General features: G+C 42.0%; 1 protein-coding gene across 1 annotated transcript in view; it reads right to left on the bottom strand.

Moving 5' to 3' along the window:
• Nucleotides 1-21,094, bottom strand: part of RHPN2 (rhophilin Rho GTPase binding protein 2) — a 48,558-nt gene extending 27,464 nt beyond the window's left edge. Inside the window, exons 1-2 of the mRNA XM_054048650.1 lie at nucleotides 20,969-21,094; nucleotides 3,109-3,224 (exon numbers count right to left, since the gene is read on the bottom strand). Of these exons, the coding sequence (XP_053904625.1) occupies nucleotides 3,109-3,224; nucleotides 20,969-21,037 (185 nt within the window). The 5' untranslated portion in view covers nucleotides 21,038-21,094. The remainder of the gene's footprint in view (nucleotides 1-3,108; nucleotides 3,225-20,968) is intronic.
• Between the last annotated feature and the right edge of the window lie 2,997 nt (nucleotides 21,095-24,091).

The raw sequence follows: 24,091 nt of genomic DNA, 5'->3' as shown, positions 1-24,091 counted from the left end.
TAGCCAAAACATATCTCAATGGCAAGATGAGCACCAAAATAAAAGTCACTCACTGAGAGGCAAAAAATCCCCAACTAGTGTAAATTGTCTAGCTCCGTGAAAGTCAAAGGAGTTAGGATGATTTACACCAGCTAAGGATATGCCCCTGAGCGTCTGTCACTTCCAAAATCTGAGGGGTAAGGCAGGTGCACAGGCAAGTGGGAATCTAGTCAGAGAAGTCATGCTTCAGAGAAGTAAAGTTACATGAGTAATCTTCTCTGAAGAAATCACATTGACTGGATTCTTGCTCTTGGACACTGTAAACTCTCCACAAACCCATAGATTCTCCAGTCATGGCAGTTTAAAGACACCATATGAAGCAGTTTTAAATAACAAGGAGAAATCCACATCCACAAATAACAGGAGGGAGAGCTGTTGGGAGAAAATAGTGACTAAGTGGTAAGGGTTAGATTAGATGGTCCTTATTGTGGGACAATATAAGGCTTATACTGCAAGGCAGATATAGGTAGGTGTCTACATAAATGCTTTTTTTCTTTGTTTTTGTTTTTTTTTAAATACGGAAATAAGCCTTCCAGCAGCAGGCAAATGAAAGAGAAATCCCCTCCCCACCACAGACCAGCTATGGGGTTTCCCCATAAACACTGCAAGGTCAGATTTTTAAGATAAATAACTCAGAGAACTAAAGGATACCAAAGTGAAAAGACAGAATCTCAAAAAGCAAGTGCACAAAAGGAAGGAAGTTCATGCTTTACAAATGTGAAGTTGGGAGGTTGTTTTAGTTCTGTGGCAACCTGACACTTTACTCTAGATATGACATGGGGTTTCACACAAACCAGGGGAAGCCCAGAGATCCAGAGATCATTTTATGCCATCAAGATAGGAAGCGTTTTTTCCTTTCAGAATCAGAAACTGGCATTACAGACCAGTGAGCCTGTATAGCAGGCACCTGCAAAAACTCCAGGAGTGGATTAAGTCTGTAATGGGGTACAATTTTTAAAAGCTCCTATTGATTTTCCTAAGTCCAATTTTCAAAAGTCACTTAGGCTCTTAGGAGTCTAAGGCCTGGTCTACACTAGGAAATTAGGTCGGTATAACTATGTTACTCAGGGGTGTGAAAAATCCACATCCCTGAGTGACACAGTTAAACCAACCTAACCTCCAGTATAGACAACACTAGGTCAGAGGGAGAATTCTCCTGTTAACTTAGCAGGAGGTGGAGAATTCTCCTGTTAACTCTTGGGAGGTGGAGTACCTACACCAATGGGAGAACCCCTCCCATCGGCATAGATAGCATCTTCACTGAAGCGCTGCAGCAGTGCACCTGTCCTGCTGGAGTGGTTTATGTGTAGATAAGCCCTTAGTTTCATTGAAAGTCATTGGGACTTAAGCTCCTAAATATCTAAGTGACTTCTGAAAATGGTACTTGGGTAAGTCATTCATGCACTTTTGAAAATTTTACCATCTGACCCAGGTCCAGGAAAATTTTGCCTTCAACCCCCCAAAAATCTGGCCCACTGCGACATCCAGCCTGCTGACCAAGTCAGTCACATGCCTCTCAGATGCAGTCTACTCCACCCTCTTCTTCCAGGTCACGTCATAATGAAGCCTAAGGAATTAAAAGGGGCACAATGGACATAGGTCCTGCAGGAGCAACAGCTAGCAGCAATCAGCCATATGCCATACTACCTGCTGCTCACTAACTCACTATTCAGCTGGTGAGCCCCTCTGCCAGTGGGCCACAGATGTGAAGGATCTTGGGAAGATCTGTTTTGTGGGGATCACACTCTTAGACAATTAATATTCAGAAAAATGTTCACTTGTTTCCTTTACAAGCAGGCATCATGCTAACAACCACTATCTAATGAAAGACTCCAGGAAAAACTGAATTAGGATAATTTCAACAGTCTTCAAACAAAGTCATTTAAGAACTTGAGTCTAGTGCAATGCCCTTTTTCTGCAATACAGTGGCTTTCAAAATGCACTTTGAAAACATAAAAACATAATACAGTAACTCCTCACTTGAAGTCTCCCCGGTTAACATTGTTTCGTTGTTATGTTACTGATAAATTAGGGAACATGCTCATTTAAAGTTGTGCAATGCTCCCTTATAATGGACCGGCAGCCCCCCTATCAGCTCCTGCTCCCCTAAGTTCCTGTGGGGCAGCCGCCCAGCAGGCTATCAATTGCCGGCAGTTCAGCTGTCCCTCCCCCCACTCCATGTGCTGCTCCTGACCTCTGCCTTTGAGCTGCTCCCAGGAGCCTCCTGCTTGCTGTGCAGGAGGGGGAAAGAAGGGGACTAATGTCAGGGTGTCCCCCTCCCCCTGCTCCTGCACCCCACTTACCCCATCTCCATGAGGGGGTGCGGGACGACAGGACGGAGGGAGCTTCCTGGGAGCAGCTGCTGTCTCAACTTGCTGATCTACTTAAAAAGGCAGTGTACTTAAGTGTGGGGGTCAGCCTACTTAAAGGGGCAATCTCTCTCTCTCACACAGGGTGTGTGTCTCTGTCTGCCATGCTGTCTCCCCTCCCTCCATTCGTGCTGCCTTGTAGAGTGTGAGGCTACATTAACAACAATGGGTTAACCCTTGTGGGCTCAGCCAAAAGCTAGTTCATCATTTAGCAGTAAGGCATTCCCTGGAAATATCTCGCCTTCTTCCACCCTCTGGCTTCCCCGCCTCAACCAAGCTTCACAATCATCATCGCTATGTACAGTATTAAATTGTTTTTTTAAAACTTATACTGTGTGTGTGTGTATATATATATATATATATATATATATAGACAGACAAAAAAATTTCCCGGGAACCTAACCCTATTTACATTAATTCTTATGGGGAAACTGGATTTGCTTAACATTGTTTCGCTTAAAGTCGCATTTTTCAGGAACAGAACTACAACGTTAAGCGAAGAGTTACTGTATAACAGTTAATGACTTTCTAGAGATGGGGCATTACATAAGGCTGTCAGCAGAACATCCAGCTGCAGTTTATTCAGCAAATTATGGGAGCAGCGAGGCAGCTATCTGAGAACTGAAGGACACCCCTGCTGAAAGAACAAAAAACATTTTGTTGCTTTAGACAGAAAAATAGTAAAGTGATGGGAACATACCGTAGAAGATTTTCAGCACCAGTTCTCAACCTTACTGCTTTCAGGATCTGTTGGTTTAGAGCAGCTCTTTGATTTTGCAGTTTGCTTCGGCCAGTCTCAGCCAAGGGGTTACATCCCTAGAATAAAGGAAGCAAATTATTTTTAAGAAGCTGACAACAGAAGAGCGAAAGAAAAAAGTGAATAACACTGATTTCAAAGACATGGATATGAAAATCTTAACCTATAAAGCATGACATATAAAGCCATTTGATTAAAGAGTGTTCTTTATTTTAAACCTAAGAAAGGTTATTCCCAAATTAAAAAAAAAAAAAAAAACCTCAGCTCAGGGTGACGTTTTCTCAGTTACCCTGCAGTAAATATACAGTTACTTCCTTGATGTCAATGGAGTTTGTGTGAAGCCTGAGCAACTACACTGATGTCCATAGAGTTACTACAAAGTTACACAATAGTGTGCCTGAGAGAAGAGTTGTTGTATTGTCATGATAAAAATCATAGTATGATGGTAAAAGGAATGAAAAGTCACAGATCATGGCCAGGGTTTTTTTAATTGTTTTTAAAATTGTTTTTAAAAAGAACAAAAGTGATTTAAGGGTAACTGAAAAGGCCTGGGACTCTTCAGTTTAACTTATTCCCTAGTCTCCTCTGTCTAGAGCAGGGGTCGGCAACGTTTGGCACGTGGCTCACCAGGGTAAGCACCCTAGCGGGCCGGGCCAGTTTATTTACCTGCTGACGCGGCAGGTTCGGCCGATCGCAGCCCCCACTGGCCGTGGTTCGCCGTCCCGGGCCAATGGGGGCGGCGGGAAGCGGCGCGGGCGAGGGATGTGCTGGCTTCATATGTACATGTCTCCAGTACTAAGTGTAATGGTTTGTCATCATACTAACGTCTGTTCTTTTCATGGAAGTGATTTAATAGCATGAGCTGGCCATATGATGTTTGTTTATGGAGATACGCTAAGCTCAGCATCAAATGACACTTGAAAAATTGGCTATCACATGGAATGACAGGGCCTGATTTTGTGAGACACTGAGTGCCTTCAATAGCTCACAAGATCTGGCCCTTATAAAAGTGTATCGAATAACTGCCTTCAATGTTATTTGTCCAGCCAAGAATGTGTAAAATTCTTGTATGTGCTCTGCATATGAGTATAAACCAGACCCTAAGACAGCGCAACTAGTATATGATTAAGACTGAGCCATTCTGGTTTTTGTGGTCATTGATAAAATGAAACTGTTATGGATGGATAAGTATGTTTTTCTGAAGTTTACAGGGCTTTTCTAAGGAGGCAGAAGTAAGGCTGTTTGAGTGCCTTGTTTGAGAAGTGCAACTTTATCTATGGATTTCTTGGGTTTCTAATTATTTTTTTTCATATATTCTTGAACGGTAATATGCACAGTCACCACTAATATATGCCTGCAACCTTAACTACTTGATTTTGAAACAAGTAGGGGAAACACTTAGCACAATGTAACCTAACCCAAGCATACCTATTTAATATTTCTTAGGTGTCTTGTCTTCACAACTTGTTCAGCATTTATTGGATCAAGGCCCATGTTATGATTTCATCTAGCCTATTATAATTAATTTAAAAGTCCTCATGGCAATATTTAAGTTTGAAAAGTTTGCATTTTGCACGGTATCTACTAAGTAGGTAAAGTAGCAGGAGAACATGTGTAATGATCTACAGCAGAACAAAGTTTGCCAGATTGCTTGAAAAACATGTCAAGTTACATTACTCTCTAGTTACTGATGAGCTTCAGCACTGAAGCCAATTATAGTGGAGGCCTGAAATTCAAAGCTTTGGTGCATAGTAAATGTCCTTCTTTGTCAAGTATAGTGGGGGATTTACTGTAGAAAGCAGCCATATGTACCAGACTCATGAGTAATTTAAGGACAGTAAGATAGTTATGTCAGGCATGAAGATGCTCAAACGTAAAATTCCAGTTCTAGATAATTTTATACTGTTTTATATGCGTTCAGAGATATCTGTGGAGGGTTCTTATGCTCATAGACTTTAAGGTCAGAGGGACCATCATTATCATCTAGTGTGACATCCTGCATATTGCTGACTACAGAACCTCACCCATCCACTCCTAACCATAACATATACCCAACAGGATGGCATGGTATCCCTTCCAGTCCTATGATTCTCTGTCTAAATGGTTTCCTGATCCCTTTGCTGCCGATCTCCTACTCTTAGCCTGCTGTGCTGTCACCTCTCCTCTTGCGCTGCCTATATTCTATTTTGTATTATATAATCCCTGCCTCTGCTATAGCTGCTCATTATCATAAAATAAATCAACTGGAATATAAACATTGTACTTACATCTCAGTGTATAGTATATATAACAGTATAAGCAAGTCATTGTATGAAATTTTAGTTTGTAATGACTTCGCTAGTGCTTTTTATGTAGCCTGTTGTAAAACTAGGCAAATATCTCAATGAGTTGATGTACCCCTGGAAGACCTCTGCGTACCCCCAGAGGTATGCGTACCCCTGATTGAGAACACTGCAGTAGCTCAAGTGTACTAACTTGAGCTAACTACTCCTGTGACTACAAGACTTAGGATTGGATGTGCTCCCTCTCTGCCTGTCTGTTCTGCACTTTTGTCTCCCTGATGGAGGGCTCTCTTGGGACCAGGGGTCTGTTTCTGGGGGAAGTTGCTGCAGGACCCCTTCTGTACAGAGTCCTGGAGTAGCTGACTATGGCCTGGTCTATACTAGGAAATTAGGTCAGTATAACTATGTTACTCAGGGGTGTAAAAAATCCATACTCTCGAGCAACGCAATTAAACTGACCAAACCCCCAGTGTAGACAGCGCTCGGTTGACAGGAGAATTCTCCCCTCGATCTAGCTACCAGCTTTTGGGGAAGTGGAGTACCTTTGCCAATGGGAGAACTCCTCCCCTTGGCATAGGTAGTGTCGTCACTGAAATGCTGCCGCGTTTTAAGTGGAGACAAGCCCCATGTAGGATTCACTGGCAGGCTAGCTGCACTAGAATGAGGATGCCAGAGAACTGGCGGACAGGAGTCAGGATGGAGATCAGTCCCTCGTGCAGATAATCTGTATCTCCAGCAGATGTCAGGGGATCTGTGCAGTTTGGGGTGAATTTCCTCTGCATCTGCAAGGGGGGTGGACATATAAATCTCATATACACCTCTACCCTGATATAGCGCGACCCGATATAACACAAATTCAGATATAACGCGGTAAAGCAGCGCTCCAGGGGGGCAGGGCTGCGCGCTCCGGCGGATCAAAGCAAGTTCGATACAACGCAGTTTCACCTATAACACGGTAAGATTTTTTGGCTCCCGAGGACAGCATTATATCGGGGTAGAGGTGTACCTTGATTTGGATAAAAACTCCATGAAGGGAACCAAACTATATTTTACTCCCTGTAGGACTCTCCACCTCCACCATGTCTCACACATTCACAAACAGGTCTTTTTGCAGGAAAGTAAACTTTGGTTCCATGTTTGTAAAATGCCAAGAACATTGTTAATGCTCATGACATAGCTGGGATCCAGATCTCAATGTGAATTTCACACCTGCTGCTTTCGCTTCTGTCTGGTCTTAATGAACAATACTTTATTTCTTACAGTAACTATTACAATTACTCTCAAATGTTTCCTTTTCAATGGATGTTCATTAAAGTGCAACTGATCAAAAATGTGGCTGCATAAAAATGGCAACTTCTTACTCAACAGATTTGTTCCCTGTGTGTATTGGCAATAGTCATATCTGTTTAGATGTGTTACATAACTTCCTTGTACTCCTGTTGGCTCTGCAGAGCTAACATAGCTCTGAGAGGGTGAGCTGGATTAGATCCTGGCTCATGGATCAACAGTAAAATTATTCCAATTTAAGAACCTTTATTGCGACTGTTGATGCTTCATTCAGAGATTCCAGTCTGAGTTTGCAGCACAGGTAATTAGAAGAAGATAAGTTTTATTTGTAAACTGAACACATTTGCTATGAAATTAATAAACAATGAACCTTATGCTGCCATTTTATAGTCATTTTTTCAGAGTATAATTGCAGGTTATGTAGCGATTCACTGCTGGTGCATATAGCTCAAATGCTATATTGAGTTCATAAAGCAATGAAACCCTCTGTGCTGTCTAAAGTTCATGTAATTATTTACTACTGTAAGTTCCTGCTTGGTTGAATAGTGTTGGTAAACTACAGAAACAGAATGTTGGAGTATTTTTAATGAGTTCTTATCAGAGGCAAGCCCCATATGACTCATGTTATAGAAATGTACCACATACTATTTATATTAAGTAACTTCTGCAAAAAAACTGAAGTCACATACAGACTCCGAAGACAGAAGAGATTATGTGGGTTATCAGTGCTTGCCTGTGCAGGTTGCTAGCTTGTTTGATAGCAATCCATTGGCTAATTAATGAGATTGGCTAATTAATGAACAATGCAGACAGCTTTCTGTCTAGTTCTTGTATTTATGATTTAGGGGACTTTTAAAGGAAGAAAGTCGGGGTTCCTCAGTGCTCTGTCAGGGATGTGTAAGACTAAGGGGAGTAGGGAGAGAAGATCTGTACCCCTTTTTTCTTATTTTCCTAAAAATTGTGCAGGTCTCTCCTATTGCTCATGACATCTAGGAGAATACAAGCCTAATCACCTGTTGATAAATTAGACTTCATTTGCATAATTTTGTATCCAGACAGCTTCATCAAAGTTTAAGAATATCTGATGTAAGAGCATATTCTGGAGATGATCCCAGATTAAATTGTATTCTCTCTACATTTATGAAAGATGATTATCATGTCCTTGTTTCAGTAAGAGAGAATGAAGGAAATGCAGAGAGCTAATAGGTTGTGGCTTCAAACATACTGCAGCACACAGAAATATTCAGCCTGAGAGATGATCATAAATTGAGACACACCATTTTTACTCTTTTTACTTCTTTTTGCGGATACAGACTAACACGGCTGCTACTCTGAAACCTGTCATTATGCAAGGCTGTATGGAGTGGAAATCCATCAACTTCATGATCAAAATTTGTTAGTCTCTAAAGTGCCACAAGTACTCCTGTTCTTTTTGCATTTTTACTCTGTGTGTTGAGGCCATTGTGGCACTCGCTGACCTGGCTGATTTTGAAACTGAAAACAATTAGCTTTCAGAACTTTGTCCTTTTAACACACAATTTGTGTTGGCAGTGAGACCTCTAAGCAAGCAGCACACTACCTGGTTCAGCATAAAACCTGACAGTCAATAGTCTCAAGGTGACGCAGCTGATAATACTCTTCCCGGTGGGCCAGATGGTCATTCAAGTTTCACATCATGATACGGACCCAGATTTGCAGTTCAGTTTTAGGACACACTGCACCACCTTCTTCCTATTTCTGCCCTTTGCCCAAATGAAAATTAAAGTTTCTCTGGCATGTTTCACAAACAGTATAGGATAACCCTAATGTCCTGGCAGATGGTACAATACCTCCCTCTGCAAAATAGATTCCAACATTCAAGCCTAGGTGTGAACTACCGTTGAAAGCATGCAGGTTGTGTAAGCAAATAGAGCAGTCACAGCACTGCTAGTACTTAACTAATAGTTTGGATACCAGCAATATGAAAAAAGTTATAAATAAATATATTTTTTATTTATTTAACTATATTTATTTATTTAATATACACAATCGCACTCACATGATCAGTTTCTGTTATGGAGTATCTGAATCTGTTAATCAGACTACCCATACTTCGGGTTTACCGAAAATGTTTTGACTTGAAAGTTGGACAATAAGTGAAGAGCTTTTACAAATACAAATAATGGAGATTTCCCATCTCCTAGAACTGGAAGGGACCTTGAAAGGTCATCAAGTCCAGCCCCCTGCCTTCACTAGCAGGACCAAGTACTGATTTTGCCCCAGATTCCCAAGTGGCCCCCTCAAGGATTGAACTCACAACCCTGGGTTTAGCAGGCCAATGCTCAAACCACTGAGCTATCCCTCCCCCCTGAGGAGTGTGTCTCCTAAAACCTTTAGAGAACCACACTGGAAATGGATAACCATAGTGTTATTTATTTTAGTTCATATATATTAAAAGCACCTAATCCACACTCTAGCTGTTATCACAATTTCTAAAACAACAATCCGTACTACATATATATAAAATAGGGCTATCGATTAATCGTAGTTAACTCACGCAATTAACTCAAAAAATTGTGATTAAAAAAATTAATCATGATTAATCACAGTTTTAATCACACTGTTAAACAATGGAATACTAATTGAAATGTATTAAATATTTTGGATGTTTTTCTACATTTTCAAATATATTGATTTTGATTACAACAGAATACAAAGCGTACAGTGCTCACTTTATATTATTTTTATTACAAATATTTGCACTGTAAAAATTATAAACAAAAGAAATAGTATTTTTCAATTCACTTCATACAAGTACTGTAGTGCAATCTCTTTATCGTGAAAGTGCAACTTACAAATGTAGATTTTTTTTTTGTTACAAAACTGCACTCAAAAACAAAACAATGTAAAACTTTAGCGCCTACAAGTCCACTCAGTCCTACTTCTTGTTCAGCCAATTGCTAAGACAAACAAGTTTGTTTACATTTATGGGAGATAATGCTGCCCACTTCTTATTTACAGTATCCCTTGAAAGTGAGAACAGTCATTCTCATGGCATTTTTGTAGTCGGCATTGCAAAGTTTTACATGCCAGATATGCTAAACATTTATATGTGCTTCATGCTTTGGCCACCATTCCGGAGGACATGCTTCCATGCTGATGACGCTCATTTAAAAAATAATACGTTAATTAAATTTGTGACTGAACTCCTTGGGGGAGAATTGTATGTCTCCCGCTCTGTGTTTTACCCACATTCTGCAGTATATTTAATGTTATAGCAATCTCGGATGATGACCCAGCATGTTGTTCATTTTAAGAACTCTTTCACTGCAGATTTGACAAAAAATGCAAAGAAGGTACTAATGTGACATTTCTAAAGATAGCTACATCACTCAACCCAAGGTTTAAGACTCTGAAGTGCCTTCCAAAATCTGAGAGGGACAGGGTGTGGAGCACGCTTTCAGAAGTCTTAAAAGAGCAACATTCTGATGCAGAAACTACACAACCCGAATCACTAAAAAAGAAAATCTACCTTCTGCTGGTGGCATGAACATGCGTCGGTCTGCACTGCTTTGGATCGTTATTGAGCAGAACCCATCATCAGCATGGATGCATGTCCTTTGGAATGATGGTTGAATCATAAAGGGACATATGAATCTTTAGCACATCTGGCACGTAAATATCTTGCAACGCCGGCTACAATAGTGCCATGTGAACATCTGTTCTCACTTTCAGGTGACATTATAAAAAAGAAGCAGGCAGCCTTGTCTCCTGCACATGTAAACAAACTTGTTTGTCTCAGCGATTGGCTGAACAAGAAGTAGGACTGAGTAGACTTGTAGGGTCTAAAGTTTGACATTGTTTTATTTTTGAATGCAGTTATTTTTGTGTGTAATTCTACATTTGTAAGTTCAACTTTCATGATAAAGAGACTGCACTACAGTACTTGTATTAAGTGAATTAAAAAATACTATTTCTTTTATTTTTAGTGCAAATATTTATAATAAAAATAAATATAAAATGAGCACTGTACACTTTGTATTCTGTGTTGAAATTGAAATCAATATATTTGAAAATATGGAAAACATCCAAAAATATTTAAATAAATGGTATTGTTATTAACAGTGTGATTAATCACGATTACTTTTTTTAATCGCTGATAGCCCTAATATAAAAATCTAGCAGCAAATCCCAATTTACAGCAAAGGCATGATCTTAATGTTCTTCTGAACAACAAAAGGCTTTAAAAGGAGCTTAACACCAGAAAAGGAATTTGAGGTTGCATTGTTTCCACGGGTTCACATTATTTTCATACAAAAGTGCCATGGCATATTGTTTTTGACAGTGGCATGCTCTTGCTCTTCACTGGTGGAACCAAATACCAACAATCTACTTTATTTCTTTTCCCCTGGAGGGTCCCTATTGGATGTCGCCAAACACTTAGCAATTTTCTTCACACCTTTTCTTCTACCTCTCAATGCCCTGCATTGCCAATTACTATATTTCTGGCCCAGAATGACTCGGCAAAAATCAACTTTAAAGCAACTATGCCAAATTAGAGAAGCTGATGTTGAATGTAACACAGACCCTAGGCTGAGTACACTCATATCCTGAGCATTAAGTGGTTGCCTAGTGCCATAATAATCTTGAAATGGGGAATCCCTGTAACACTACCGTTGCCCATATTGGTAGTCCATGCATAATATGGCTTTATTAACACAGCACTAGGAAGAGACATTGGATTTCTGGAGCAAAAAATGTGAGCTGTCCCCTTTTGATCCCCAATCTATGAGATACTGGTAGTTTCTTTGTAGACTAGGAAGATATAATACATAGCCCACCCTTACAAGTGGAAAATAGTTTTCAAGAGCGCAGTGACCAGAAGGGAAAATGTGGTCTGGTCCCCAAATGAAAAAGCAGATAGTATCCTTCATTTGTCTGGATGCCAGAGCACTTTACTTAAAAATAGATTTCTTTTTCAGCGTCACAAATTCAGCTGTGATGTACACAAAATAATGATTACTAACTGTTTGGCAATCAGAAGTGGTATTAATGTCAGTGAATATGATGCATACAGAAGGTGTTTGAACTGAGAAGGTGAGTCATGATATGCTAATTAGAGAAGGTGATGCAGAGTTGAAACTGGGTGTGCGTCCTTGCTAAAAGGAGAACATTCTTCTCCACCCAGTGTAACCTGTACTGCTTGTGAAGCCATAGTGGAGGCAAAGGGGGCCTGATCCTGCAAATACTTACACACGTGTGTAACTTTACTTACACAAGTAGTTTAATTGACTTAAGTAGGACTATACTTCTGAGTAAAGTTATTCATGTGAGTGAGTATTTGTAGCACTCAGACCAAAGCCTGCCAAAATGAACATCATCAATATAATAATATCTTGTCCTGCTACAAATACCAAAAGTTTCTTTTGATATTTTATCAGTTCAGTGTTGTCAACTCTGTGATTTTATCACATATCTTTTGTTACTTGGTGTTTTTCTTGAAGCTATAGTTCTTAGTCATGAGAATCTCAGCTTTAATTTTAAAAAAGTATGGTTGCATAGAAAAGCTGGAAAATATGAACCCAAAAAGCTCAAAAGACAGTAGGAAAATAGAGAACTAAAAACAAATAATTCTCTCTCTAAAGTCATGAATCATGACTTTTTGGGGCCAGACTCACATTTTTTTTAACACTTCATGTTGACAATATAGAATCATAGAACTGGAAGGGACCTCGAGGCGTCATCTAGTCCAGTCCCCTGCATTCATGGAAGGACTAAGTATTGTCTAGAAGACCATCCCTAACAGGTATTTGTCTAATCTGCTGTTAAAAATCTCCAGTGATGGAGATTCTACAACCTCCCTAGGCAGTTTATTCCAGTGCTTAACTACCCAGACAGTTAGGAAGTTTTTTCTTAATGTCCAACCTAAACCACCCTTTGCTTCTTGTCCTATCCTCAGAGTTAAGGAGAACATTTTCCCCTTCTCCTTGTAACAACCTTTTATGTACTTGAAAACTATTATCTCCCCTCTCAGTCTTCTCTTCTCCAGACTAAACTAACCCAATGTTTTCAATCTTCCCTCATAGGTCATATTTTTAAGACCTTTAATCATTTTTGTTACTCTTCTCTGGACTTTCTCCAATTTGTCCACATCTTACCTGAAATGTGGTGCCCAGAACTGGACACAATACTCCAATTGTCAGTTGCTTCTAGACTTTGCTATCAAACAAGAAATAGCCAATTGCAAATGATTGTATATCATTATCTAAATATTAAGACAGAATAATTGTTTTACAGAGTTGGCTATAAACATCAAACCGATAATATATTCCCTTTCAAGAGAAGAAAAGACTACATTCTTGTTTACACTATTTGCTAGAATTTTCCAGCCAACCTTTTGATGACTGTTATAAGTTTATAAGAGGGGAAAAAAGGGAACCTTAAGGTTTAGCGTAATTGCACAATAGAATAGAATAGAATATCAGGGTTGGAAGGGACCTCAGGAGGTCATCTAGTCCAACCTCCTGCTCAAAGCAGGACCAATCCACCATGAACAGTTATGGCACTTACCAATAATTATTTACTTTAGTTAATTTTTTTAACTCCAGGCACTTAAAAAAAGTGAAACAAATGTTTAATACAAAAGTTAATACATTAGTTACAGATTTTTAAAATAGCTACAATATAATCTACACTATACTATAGCAATCAGCCACAACATAATATTTGCCAAACAAAACCAAAAATAGTAATAATGCATCACAGAAGTCAGTTTCTTGAAGAGACAGTCTGGGTTGGTTAGTTCACTCTTTGAGATTCAGTTCTTTTTCCTGTGGAGGTGTTCCTGACATAGGGGAATGAGCACGTGAGTGACTGATACAGAACATAAAAGGTAGTAAATTCTTTCTGTCTAATCATTGCAACATTCTTTCTCTCTTTCCCAAGAAAGAAGAAAAAAGGACAAACAGGCAAATGAATATTCCTATGTAAAAGCTAATGATAGTTGCCTGACTACTAATCACTGGAAGAGCCCCACCAGCCCTGCTGGAGGCACAGCTGTAGCAGGTTAGCAAATGGAAACCTTAGGCACAGGAAACAGGATAACACCTCAAACCTTAAAAATAATAAGCCTAATATTTTAGATCAAGATCCTAATTTCTTTATTGACAGTAACCTTTATTATGGAGTTTTGTTTGTTTGTTTTTTGTACCTTTCCTCAAAGTAGGGAGGATTAACAAGTTCTGATTTCTTTTACCCTGACAGGTCTGCAGCACCCTTTTCTTTATGAGCTGACCCAGCTGTTTGGTCTGTATGGCAAATATCCAATCAGATCAGGTCAGAGTAGTTTACAGAGACATAGTGCTAAGAAAGAGAAGCAGGATGAACACATCAAGCTGACCAGAACTTACAAATTCATTGAACTGGCTGCCCTTTTAATCCAGCTGTAGCACAATATATATATTTTCTACAAAGGAATCTAAGTTCAAGACTCAAGGTTGGTCAATCACTCCTAGGCCAGCAGAAGCTTGGAATGCTGCAAAAGTGGTATGCTCAGTAAATGGATTGAAGAAGCATTTAAAATAACTCTATTTCAACCTTCCCGATAACTTGGGGAGTAAGTGATGATAGTCCACGTAGAGTAAGATTATTATAAATTGTGGATGGAAAAGGTCTACTAGATAGAGCTGGTCAGAAAAAATTTTCTTTGGAAAATTCAGATTTTTTTTTTGTTGTTGTTCTGGAGGGTAATGGGGCTGAAAAATTAATGTTCCAATGAAAAACAGTTAACAGAAAATGTTTAGCCAATCCTAATACTAGATAACTGAATCTGCAAGTACAGGATGTGGTCTCTGGGACTGAATTGGAGCTGTTCTTTAATAATCCATGAATACCGTATGTTGACATGATTATCGGGATGTTTACTGTCTGAATATATTGGTGTAGTTTAATAGGGGGTTATAAGGAAAAACAAGCAGGAGGAAAAAGAACGGTTCAAGATAAGCTACTTCTCCACATGTAGCAGTTTAGATAGTTTAGTGTCCTTTTTCCTTTGTAGAGAGGCAAAGTTACTTCTCCACAAAAACTTGAGAGTTGAGATGCTGTGAGAAGAGGAAAAGGTCCATGAATCCAGGAGATCAAAAGAAGTGAGGTAGGTTTAAGAGGAAATACACTCTCTAAAGGGGTGGTGGTGTTTGGGGGAATGAGAGTGGGACACAGGGCACCCATTGGAGTGTCTGAAGAAGTACCATTACCATCAAGGGATCTTTAGGTAAAATAGACATGTGCATGGGCAGTTTGTTGCTTTAAAATCCTCTCTCTAAATGCTTTGTTCCTACTGTAAAATAAATAATACTTTGGTTTAAGAAAGATTTGTCCAAAGTTTTGTCAACAAATGAAGATTAAGGTAGCACAAACAAACAAAACAACAGAATCCTCAGAGCTATGAAGGGTTCTGAGAACCCTCCATAGAACAAAATATTAATTAAGTAAGAATGCTAGTTTAGCATTGGTAGGCTAGGAGAAGCAGGTTTAAGTTTATACCTGTTAGTTGTAAAAGGACACTGTCCATATTAAAATAAGATATATCAATTTCTCTCAAATGATGCAAATAAGTTGCTTTCTGTGGTAATGACAAAAGAATTGCCAAAAATCAGAAACACCACAAATTGACATAGGGTATAAACTGATCTATATTAAAAGTTTCACTATTTGTATAGTTAAATCATTTTAAGAACAAGTTTAAGACCTTTGATGGGTATCAGGAGATCTGATCTTTATTCCTAGCTCTGTCAGAATTCCTGGGTGTTCTTGGGCAAGTCCCTGAAGCAATCTGTGCCTTTAAAATAAGGAAAAATACTTCCGCACTTCAAAAAGATAGTGTGAGGCTAAATTCATTGTTTGAAAAGTGCTTTGAGATCCATTCATGAAAGGTGGTATTGAATAGAAAATCAATGTTCCTATTTTGTTCCACTGTCTTGAGATTTAAAAAGTCAGCTATTTAATTAAGTGGTTTTCTGATCTTAATACAAAGGAAGTATCCTTGAAAGATATCCTTGGGAATGTACATGTGCATGCACCAACAAAATTTGTAAAACAGTCCTTAAAGCCTTATAAGAAAAAAGTACTGTGTAAAATTAAGATCTTTACTTTAAACATTTCAGGATAAGCCTAAGGGTACAAACAAACAATGCAATCGCCAGTTCAATTATATAGAGTCCTTTAGGGCTCTATTCAGGCTGAAATTTGATTTCCACACTTCAGACCATATATACAGCCACAGGGTTTCCATGGCTTGACTGCTTTAGAGCCTAATCCTGTTCCAGAATCTAAAAAGGTTTTTTATTTGTAATGATTTTGTAGAACTGAGGCTCTAATCTTTGACGGTATTATCTACCAATGTATAACAGAAAGTATTGTTTCCTCACTTACATTTACATACCTGCTGAGGACTGAAGACTTTATACTTTCAGCCAAACACGTTAAAGCTGACAGTTTTTCAAAAACTTATTTATTGGACTAATCTAGAGTAGATGGGTGGAAGCGCCATTGTAATAACAGCTCATTCCAAACCTAGATACCCAGCCAAAAATGTATAATTCAGGATTTGTTTGAGCTGCATTTCTAACCCTAGTTTTAGAGTGGTAGCCGTGTAGTCTGTATCAGCAAAAACAACGAGGAGTCCTTATGGCACTGTAGAGACTAACAAATTTATTTGCACATAAGCTTTCGTGGGCTAAAATCCACGAAAGCTTATGCCCAAATAAATTTGATAGTCTCTAAGGTGCCACAAGGACTCCTCGTTCTTTTAACCCTAGTTTTGTAACCCCAAACTTCTATTGGCGTAAGTGGAAGTCTTAGGTGCATAAAAGATATCTTATCTCAATGGACAAGACTTTGGTCTAACCGTAAATCTGAAGTAACAAATTAAAATTATGCCTATTTATATTTAAAGTAAACTATATTTTTCCTTGAGTCTTACATCAGTGTAACACCATTGATTTCTGGGGAGTTCTCCTGATTTACACCAGTGTAACTGAAAGGAAAATCAGTTCAATTTTTTTAAGGTTTGACTAAAGAACATGTATTTCCTTAAGAAGGTTGAGAGCTAACTGAAACACTGAGATAAATCAGGCACTACTCTAACGCATTTATTTGTATTTAACTTGTAAAAAAATACTGCCTGTCTTATTTGTAACCTTTCTTCAAGTTCTTAAGCTTAATTTTCTAGCAGTCTTGATTAAAGTACAGCCCGTGAGATAACCAGATGTGCAATACTGTAGAAAAGTTGCTGGAGAACTAAGCAAATCTAATACAATTCTCACCAAAAAAACAAACCAAAGGGCAATCACTTACCAGTGACATCAGTGACACTTTTCAAGTTAGGACAGCAAACAGGATTTGAGCCAAAGTTTGTTTTTTGTCTGTCTAGCTATTTATATGGCAGTATGAACGTCCCCATGGTGCTAGAACATGGGTGGGCAAACTTTTTGGCCCAAGGGCCACATCTGGGGATGGAAATTGTGTAGTGGGCCATGAATGCTCACAAAATTGAGGGTTGTGGTGTGGGGGGAGAGGGGCGGAGGGCTCCAGCTTCGGGTGCAGGCTCTGTGGTGCAGGAGGAGGCTCCAGGCTGGGACCGAAGGATTCGGAGGGTGGGATGGGGATCAGGGCTGGGGCAGGGGGTTGGGGCACGGGAGGGGGTCAGGGGTGCAGGCTCCAGGCAGCGCTTACCTCAAGCAATTCCCGGAAGCGGTGGTATGTTTCCCGCCCCGCCCCTACCCCCCGGCTCCTATGCAGAGGTGTGGCCAGGCAGCTCTGTGCGCTGCCCTGTCTGCAGGCACTGCCCCTGCAGCTCCCATTAGCCGTGGTTGCCAGCCAATGGGAGCTGCGGGAGCCGCACAGCGCTACGGCACACATGGAGCAGGGCAAGTCCCCAATCCCACTCCTCGGTTGGAGCACCAGAGCGGGGTAAGACCCAGACCCCACTCTCTGGCAGGAACTTGAGGGCCTGATTAAAATGTCTGAAGGGCTAGATGCGGCCCCTAGACTGTAGTTTGCCCATGCCTGTGCTAGAAGATGCACCTGAAACATTACTATAATGTCAGTCTTGAGTCTCTCCTGAGGAAAAACCACCAACCCTGTCTAATCTGGTGATGTGGAGATGAACTACTACAGACAAAAGCTCTTTCACACCACATGGCAGAGCAAGGTACTTGCACCTCCTAAAGCCAATCTAGTCCAAATGATGGTTATAAATGCACTGTAGAGGACGCTTCTGCATGGGTGGATAGTGATGTGTGTACAGTTGTACGGGGGGGGGCCACAAGGTGGTTAACATGCCAGTTTTTAGACAGAGCCTTAATTTGTTTAAAATATGGCTACAGCCTTAGACCCTGATTTTGCACTGAGTAGCACAGTGATGCATCCCTGCACCCATGCCCCTACATTGAAGTTAGTGAAGCTCCACAGAGAAGAGAGGAGGTGAGGGGAGTGGGTAGATGGGATTTAATAATTACAAACTGAAACACAGCTGCTTGAAGATGGCCCTGAATGCCATCAAAGTTAATAGGAGCTAGCACCTTACAGGATTGCATCCTCAGTGACATTTTAATATTAGAACTACTGCCATATAAAAGTAATGCAGCTGTGGATCACTGCATAAACCATCCACTCTGTTTAAAAAGTAGTTATAGAGATGTGTATTAGATATTCCAGTACGAAGCTATTGATGAGTGTCTTATTTCCAGTAAGATGCAACATACATACATAACAAAATTAGAACAACTATTAAAAGGTGGATAAGCAGTTGTAGTGGGCATGTAATGGGGGAAAAAGCTTTGAGATTTTACATTAATGCACACAGTGACAGTATATTCTATTATTTTAAAGAAAAACAGGACAAGATCTGAAGTGTTCGTGCCTGAGCCCTGTGAGAAAGCTGACGTTCACATTAAAGTCTGTGGGGAATTTTGCCTTTCCAGGGAGCTTGGTCAGAATAGGCAGCATCAGAACTTTCTGAAGAGGCACCCGGTGAAACCTATATACATGGGAGCACTAAAGAACTCTCAAAGTAAAAGGTGCCTTAAGTTCAATATGTAATCTAATACCCAGAAAGAGCTTTGCTTAGTTTTGAGCACTGGTCCTACTGTCAAGTCTTTGGCAAGCTAAAAATGCTCAGCTCTAATCTAAATCCCCTATCACATTTCCTTTGCAGTTCCTGGGCCAGCTCCCTTTATCAGTTGCTTTTAATTAGTTAACTCAGCTTTAAACCAGATCATCTATATGTAAGGAAACGGCTCACAACATTTTACAAAGAGTAAAAAGAGAAGTAAATAATTTAGACCCTAACCAATATTCATGAAATGTAGACCCTAAATGGATGAACAAACTGCGGGTACTATCTGAAGTAACACTAATAACAACTGTGGTTTAATATTAAAGATAGGGGGAGTCTTGGACCCTCCAGATCTGTTCAATGCCCTATCCTCTGCACTAGTGGTAAGAGCTGGAGGAGATGCAGGGTTGGAGGCACCTAGTACTGGGTTAACAAAAGTGCTAGTGTCACCAGGTCCACACTGGGAAGGGGCCTATTACAGACCCCTCTAACCCATCCACAAGGCCAGGTCTGGACCCTCACGCGGGGCAGTCCAGCACCAGGTCTTGCTGTGTGAGCGGCTCACAGCCAGCAGATCCTGCTCGCCTATAGGGGGCTTGCCACCCAGCAGCCAGGCTTCACCATGTCGGGCTGGGCAGGACTGCTGGCTGCAGGGCCAGTGGGCTCTCGGGAGTTGTCCCAGAGACCTGCCTCATTCCCTAGTGTGGCTCCAACTCCGAGCAGTCTCTGCTGCCCAGCACCTGCAGGGCCCCCAGCTGCCTTCCCGGGGAGCCAAGTTGGCTGGGATCTGTGCAGAGGCTGGTCTGGTCTTGGCCAGTGAGGGGGGAGGAAGAGTTTGGGGGTGGGGGGCCCTCGGGCAAGTGCCGCCAGGCAAGTGGATCCTGCTCCAGTCTGGCTGATCGCACTGCTCCTGAGTGACCAAAGCAATGCAAAACCTGCCCCGCCTAAAGACCAGCCCTGACGCACTGCTTGGCTCAGCACAGCAGACAGTCATCTCCTACTTAGGTGGGGGGAGGGGACAGGGTGTGGAGGAGTGGGTCTCTGGGAGTCTGTAGAGAGGCACTGGGCAGTGATGGGGTAGGGGATGCTGGGTAGTGGAGGAGGTTTGTATGTTTTGGGCGCTGAGCAGTGGAAGGCCTGTGGGGGATGGAGGAAGTCTGTGAGTGTTGGGGTGCTGGACAGTGGGGGGATCTGTCTAGGGCCCTGTGAAGTTGTGGGAGGGGCTGTAGAGGGAGGGCACTGGGGGCTCTGTGGGTGGGGAGATGGTATGCAGGGCACTGTGCAGTTGTGGGGAGCTGGGCATGGGGTCAATAGGGGTCTCAACAGTGGGGCATGGGGTCTGTGGGGGATCTCCAGGCATAGGGGTCTGTGGAGGAGTCTCTGGGCAGGGGGTGGGAGGGCACTAAGGGGGTGGGGAGCACTGTGCCAGCGCAGGCTGCTCCCGAGGGGAAGGGGCACGCTGGCAACGCAGCAGGCCAGCCCAGTGTGCGTGTGGTGGCTGCCGGTTTGTAAAGTGACCTCGCACTGGGCTGGGCATTTGTGCCATCCCCCATTACCCCATGGCACCTCACTCCAGGGACCCTGCCCCTCCACACCAAACCCCACTGCCCCCATGGGAGCCCACAAATAGTTAATCAATCTGGCCCTAGGCAGGCACTTGCCGCAGACCATTACAGTCAGTCTGTTTTACAGTAAGGAAAGGGGATTGGTGTGTAGGCAGACAAGACATCCCATATTAGGGGCTTTGTCTTATATAGGCAACTGTACCCTCCCCCCGCCCCAATAAAAAGTGTCCTGATTTTCACACTTGCTAGCTAGTCCCCCTATCGGTGCGGGAGAGGCTGGTGCGGGGGACACTGGCAAGGCGGGGAAGGAGGAGGCTCCCGCCAGCAGAAGCTGGGTGGGAGAAGGCTGGCTCAAGCCACCTGTGTCTGTCGCTGGCCCCGCTCTCCGGGTACGGCTGGTTGGACACCGTCACCAGCGGCTGTCCCGTACCAGCGGGCTCCGGCTAAGGGCTATTTAAGTGCGGTGGAGATGTTGGGGCTCGGGCTGCCGCCCTCCCACCTAAGGTGCCACAAGTTCTCCTGTTCTTCCTCCCACCTTGCAGGCTCGGGATCCCCGCGGAGCGGGCCGCCCTTACCTTTCGGAAATAGCTGCCCTCCGCTTGCCGCGCCGCCCGGCAGCCCCGGGGCACCAAGGTGTCCGTCATGTCCCGCCTGCTGTGCCGCGCTCGCCTGACCCTGTGCGCGGAGCGACGCCCGGCCTGAGTGAATCCCGTCCCGCAGCCCAGCTCCACCCCCCGCACGGGGCGGGGCGGCTGAGTCAGCCCCCGAGCCCGCCGCGCCGCCCTGCCCTGCCCAGCCCAGCGTGTGTTGGGGCGGGGTGGGGGGGAGGCGATGCGCCGGCGGGGACGGGGACTCCGCGACAAGCCACTTTTCCCTGCCCCCCCCGCGCCTGATCTTCCCCGGCGCGGGATTCGCCCTGCCCCGGGCTATGCGAGTGGTGCCCTGAGGGTGGCATGGAGGCCGTGAGGGCTTGTGCATTTCGTTGCCCCCTGATTTCCTTCGCTGTGACTTTCTGCGTGTGCCCTTGTGCTGCCACACCTACCCCCGGCGCGTTGTGTGCACGCAGGCTATAGGGAACAGGCAACACAAGTGCCCTAACCTCACCCAGAGCCTCCCTCCCGCTTGATTAACAGGGCAGCGCCCAGCCCGGTGCCTCGTTGTACTGGACCGGCGGGTGTCGTTTGCTTCGTTCCTCTCTTCCCCTAGTACGAAGCAGGCTCCTGTGATTGTGTTTAGTAAAATCCCGGACCCGTTCTGCTCTGGATGCCCCACGCTCAGTCTTCCTTATGGCACCCAGTCTGCTGCTGTCTGGACATCTCTGCTGTGAAACAAATAATCTGTGGTGATGGCATATTATTATGTGGCCTCAGAAGACTTTATTCATGTTTGATGTATTTTCCCTCGTGCATTTTCTTTCCCATGCAATCGTGTTCAATACCAGCCTTGAAAGCTGCAGGTGCGTCTATTTCATCAGCTCACGTAGTTGGAGACAATGCCTTCCATTTGCCTGGAAATTGTCCCTGCAGGGAGCACTCTCCCCCTGGCGCCGGGAGCTGCTGGCTTTGTTTTCAAATACACATTGTCATACCAGTCTTCCTGGGGCCGTTTACTTCCCCTGATTTCTCTGTATTTGAAGCTTTCAACTCAAGAGATAATATGGTCACCATGGCTCATTACTCTTCTCCATGAGTGATTCATTCTTCAGCGCTTGGGGGAGTATTTACAAAATGCTGGTCAAGATAATTAATAGCAGGAAAGAATTACTGTATGTGCTGTGCACTTACGCACTCTGTTGCTTTCCTGTTAAAGCCCATTGTACAGCAAAATAATACAAATGATAACTCAGCAGCTAGGGGGGCAGGAACTGTTTTTATTTGTTCTTGTACAATCAGGCTCCATTAATTATTATTATGTATTTAGACTAACGCAGTAGTTTTAGTACACCTCTGGAAATGGTTACACATTACACTTTTAAAAACAAATTCTTCCCAAATTGATATAATAAATTGTAACCTACATCTCAACCCTTTATCACCCAGAGGCAGCAGAAATCTGGGAAGAATTTTGACAAAATCTGTATTACTCAAAGAGCCTAGTTCTGCAGGCTTTACACAGACTAAAGTCCTCTCAAGTCAATGACAAAAAACCTAAGTAAACAATGCAAGATTGGACCCGAAATACTTGAATGTTTTCCTCAAAATTGCAGAAATCTGCAGCACTTTAAATAAAAACCTATCATCCTTCAAAAAAAAAGTTCCATTGTATAACTGGTTTTATAGGTATTTTTGTTAGTCATATAAAGAAGTTTAAATATTAGATACCAAAATAATGTGCTCATTACTGCACAGTCCTGACCTACAGAGATCTGTGGAAATGTACTGATTAAAGATGCAATACATCAAAATACTTTATAATTAACTTTCCATGAGTAGAAGTGAGTGTTATTTTCCAACAAATGCTCTGTAAGTTTAAAGTGTCTGGTAACCACAATCTTCAGAAAGAGGAGAGAAAATCTGCGGAGGCAAGTCCCCATTATCTAGGGAAAATATCTTTGGCATTCTCTCTTCTTTTACTGCAGCTGCATTTTTTTTAAGATGCCAATGTTTGTGGAGTTATTTATGAATTGTAGTCTGATAGGCTGTACATCTATTCTGTTCCCATGGAACTGAGATACGTTAGAAACAGCAGATCAAAAATTTGGATCTAAGGGCCCGATCCTGCCCCGGTTTAAATCCATCAGAATTTTGCCATGATTTCAATATATGAATTGCAACTACCTTTCACTAATCTGTCAGTTGTAGGTCCCATCCAAGTCAAAAGCAAAGCCAGACCCAGCTGTTTCATCTTTTTAACTGTCTTTGCTGCTTTTAAAATGTGTGTGACTTCCAGAAGCACTTTCCATTCAATTGACTGACTATTACTGGAATGTGACAAACTCATATGATGAATATAACTAATATAGTAATTTTCAATCTCTGAGCTCTGCGAGTCTTTTGAGTCTGCATTTCTTGTGGAAGTCACAAATTTGAAAAGTGCACCTTTGGAGAATCGCCCATCACACTTTCTCAACAAAAGATAAGAGAGAAAAGAGAAAGCAGAACTTATGTCAAAGGCAGTCATAAAATAATGGTGATGAGATGTGCGGGAATTATTTTCAGAAGTTTGTAAGATGATACTGTGTCACGACAATGCAGCATCAATATGCAAAGATTGCCGCATAATCAGGATAATCCTTCCTGTGGCTTTTGTGAGACTCCATTCATTGACAAAATGACTTTCTAGTTTTGCAAGGCTGGGGATCACTGTTTTTAATATGTTGTCCAGTGGATAGTAGAGCTGAGCAAATAATGGATTTTTCAGTTCGGAGTCTCCTGACCCAAAAAATCCAAAAAAGGTCAGTTAAATTTGAATTGAAATCCTTTTTTTCACTGAGTTTTTGTTGAAACAAACTCAGGAAAAAAATTGTTCTGAGTTGACGCCAGTGATTTCAGTGGTATCAGTCGGGAAATTTTTAGCAGTGCATTTCAGAATCAGGCTCAGTAAGTTGGTGAAACATTCATGCAGTGAAGATTGGAAATAGATATTAATTATATACCAGCTTTGATTCTCTTAAACGTATATAGACTCACATCTGATTTTTTGGTTAAGTTAGCATCTCAGTATCTTCTTAAAGGGGCAATTTCAGGTAACTTAGTACT

This window comes from Malaclemys terrapin, chromosome 14 (assembly GCF_027887155.1).
Source record: "Malaclemys terrapin pileata isolate rMalTer1 chromosome 14, rMalTer1.hap1, whole genome shotgun sequence".
Lineage (NCBI taxonomy): Eukaryota > Metazoa > Chordata > Testudines > Emydidae > Malaclemys > Malaclemys terrapin.
This window is presented reverse-complemented; position numbering and strand designations above follow the sequence as displayed.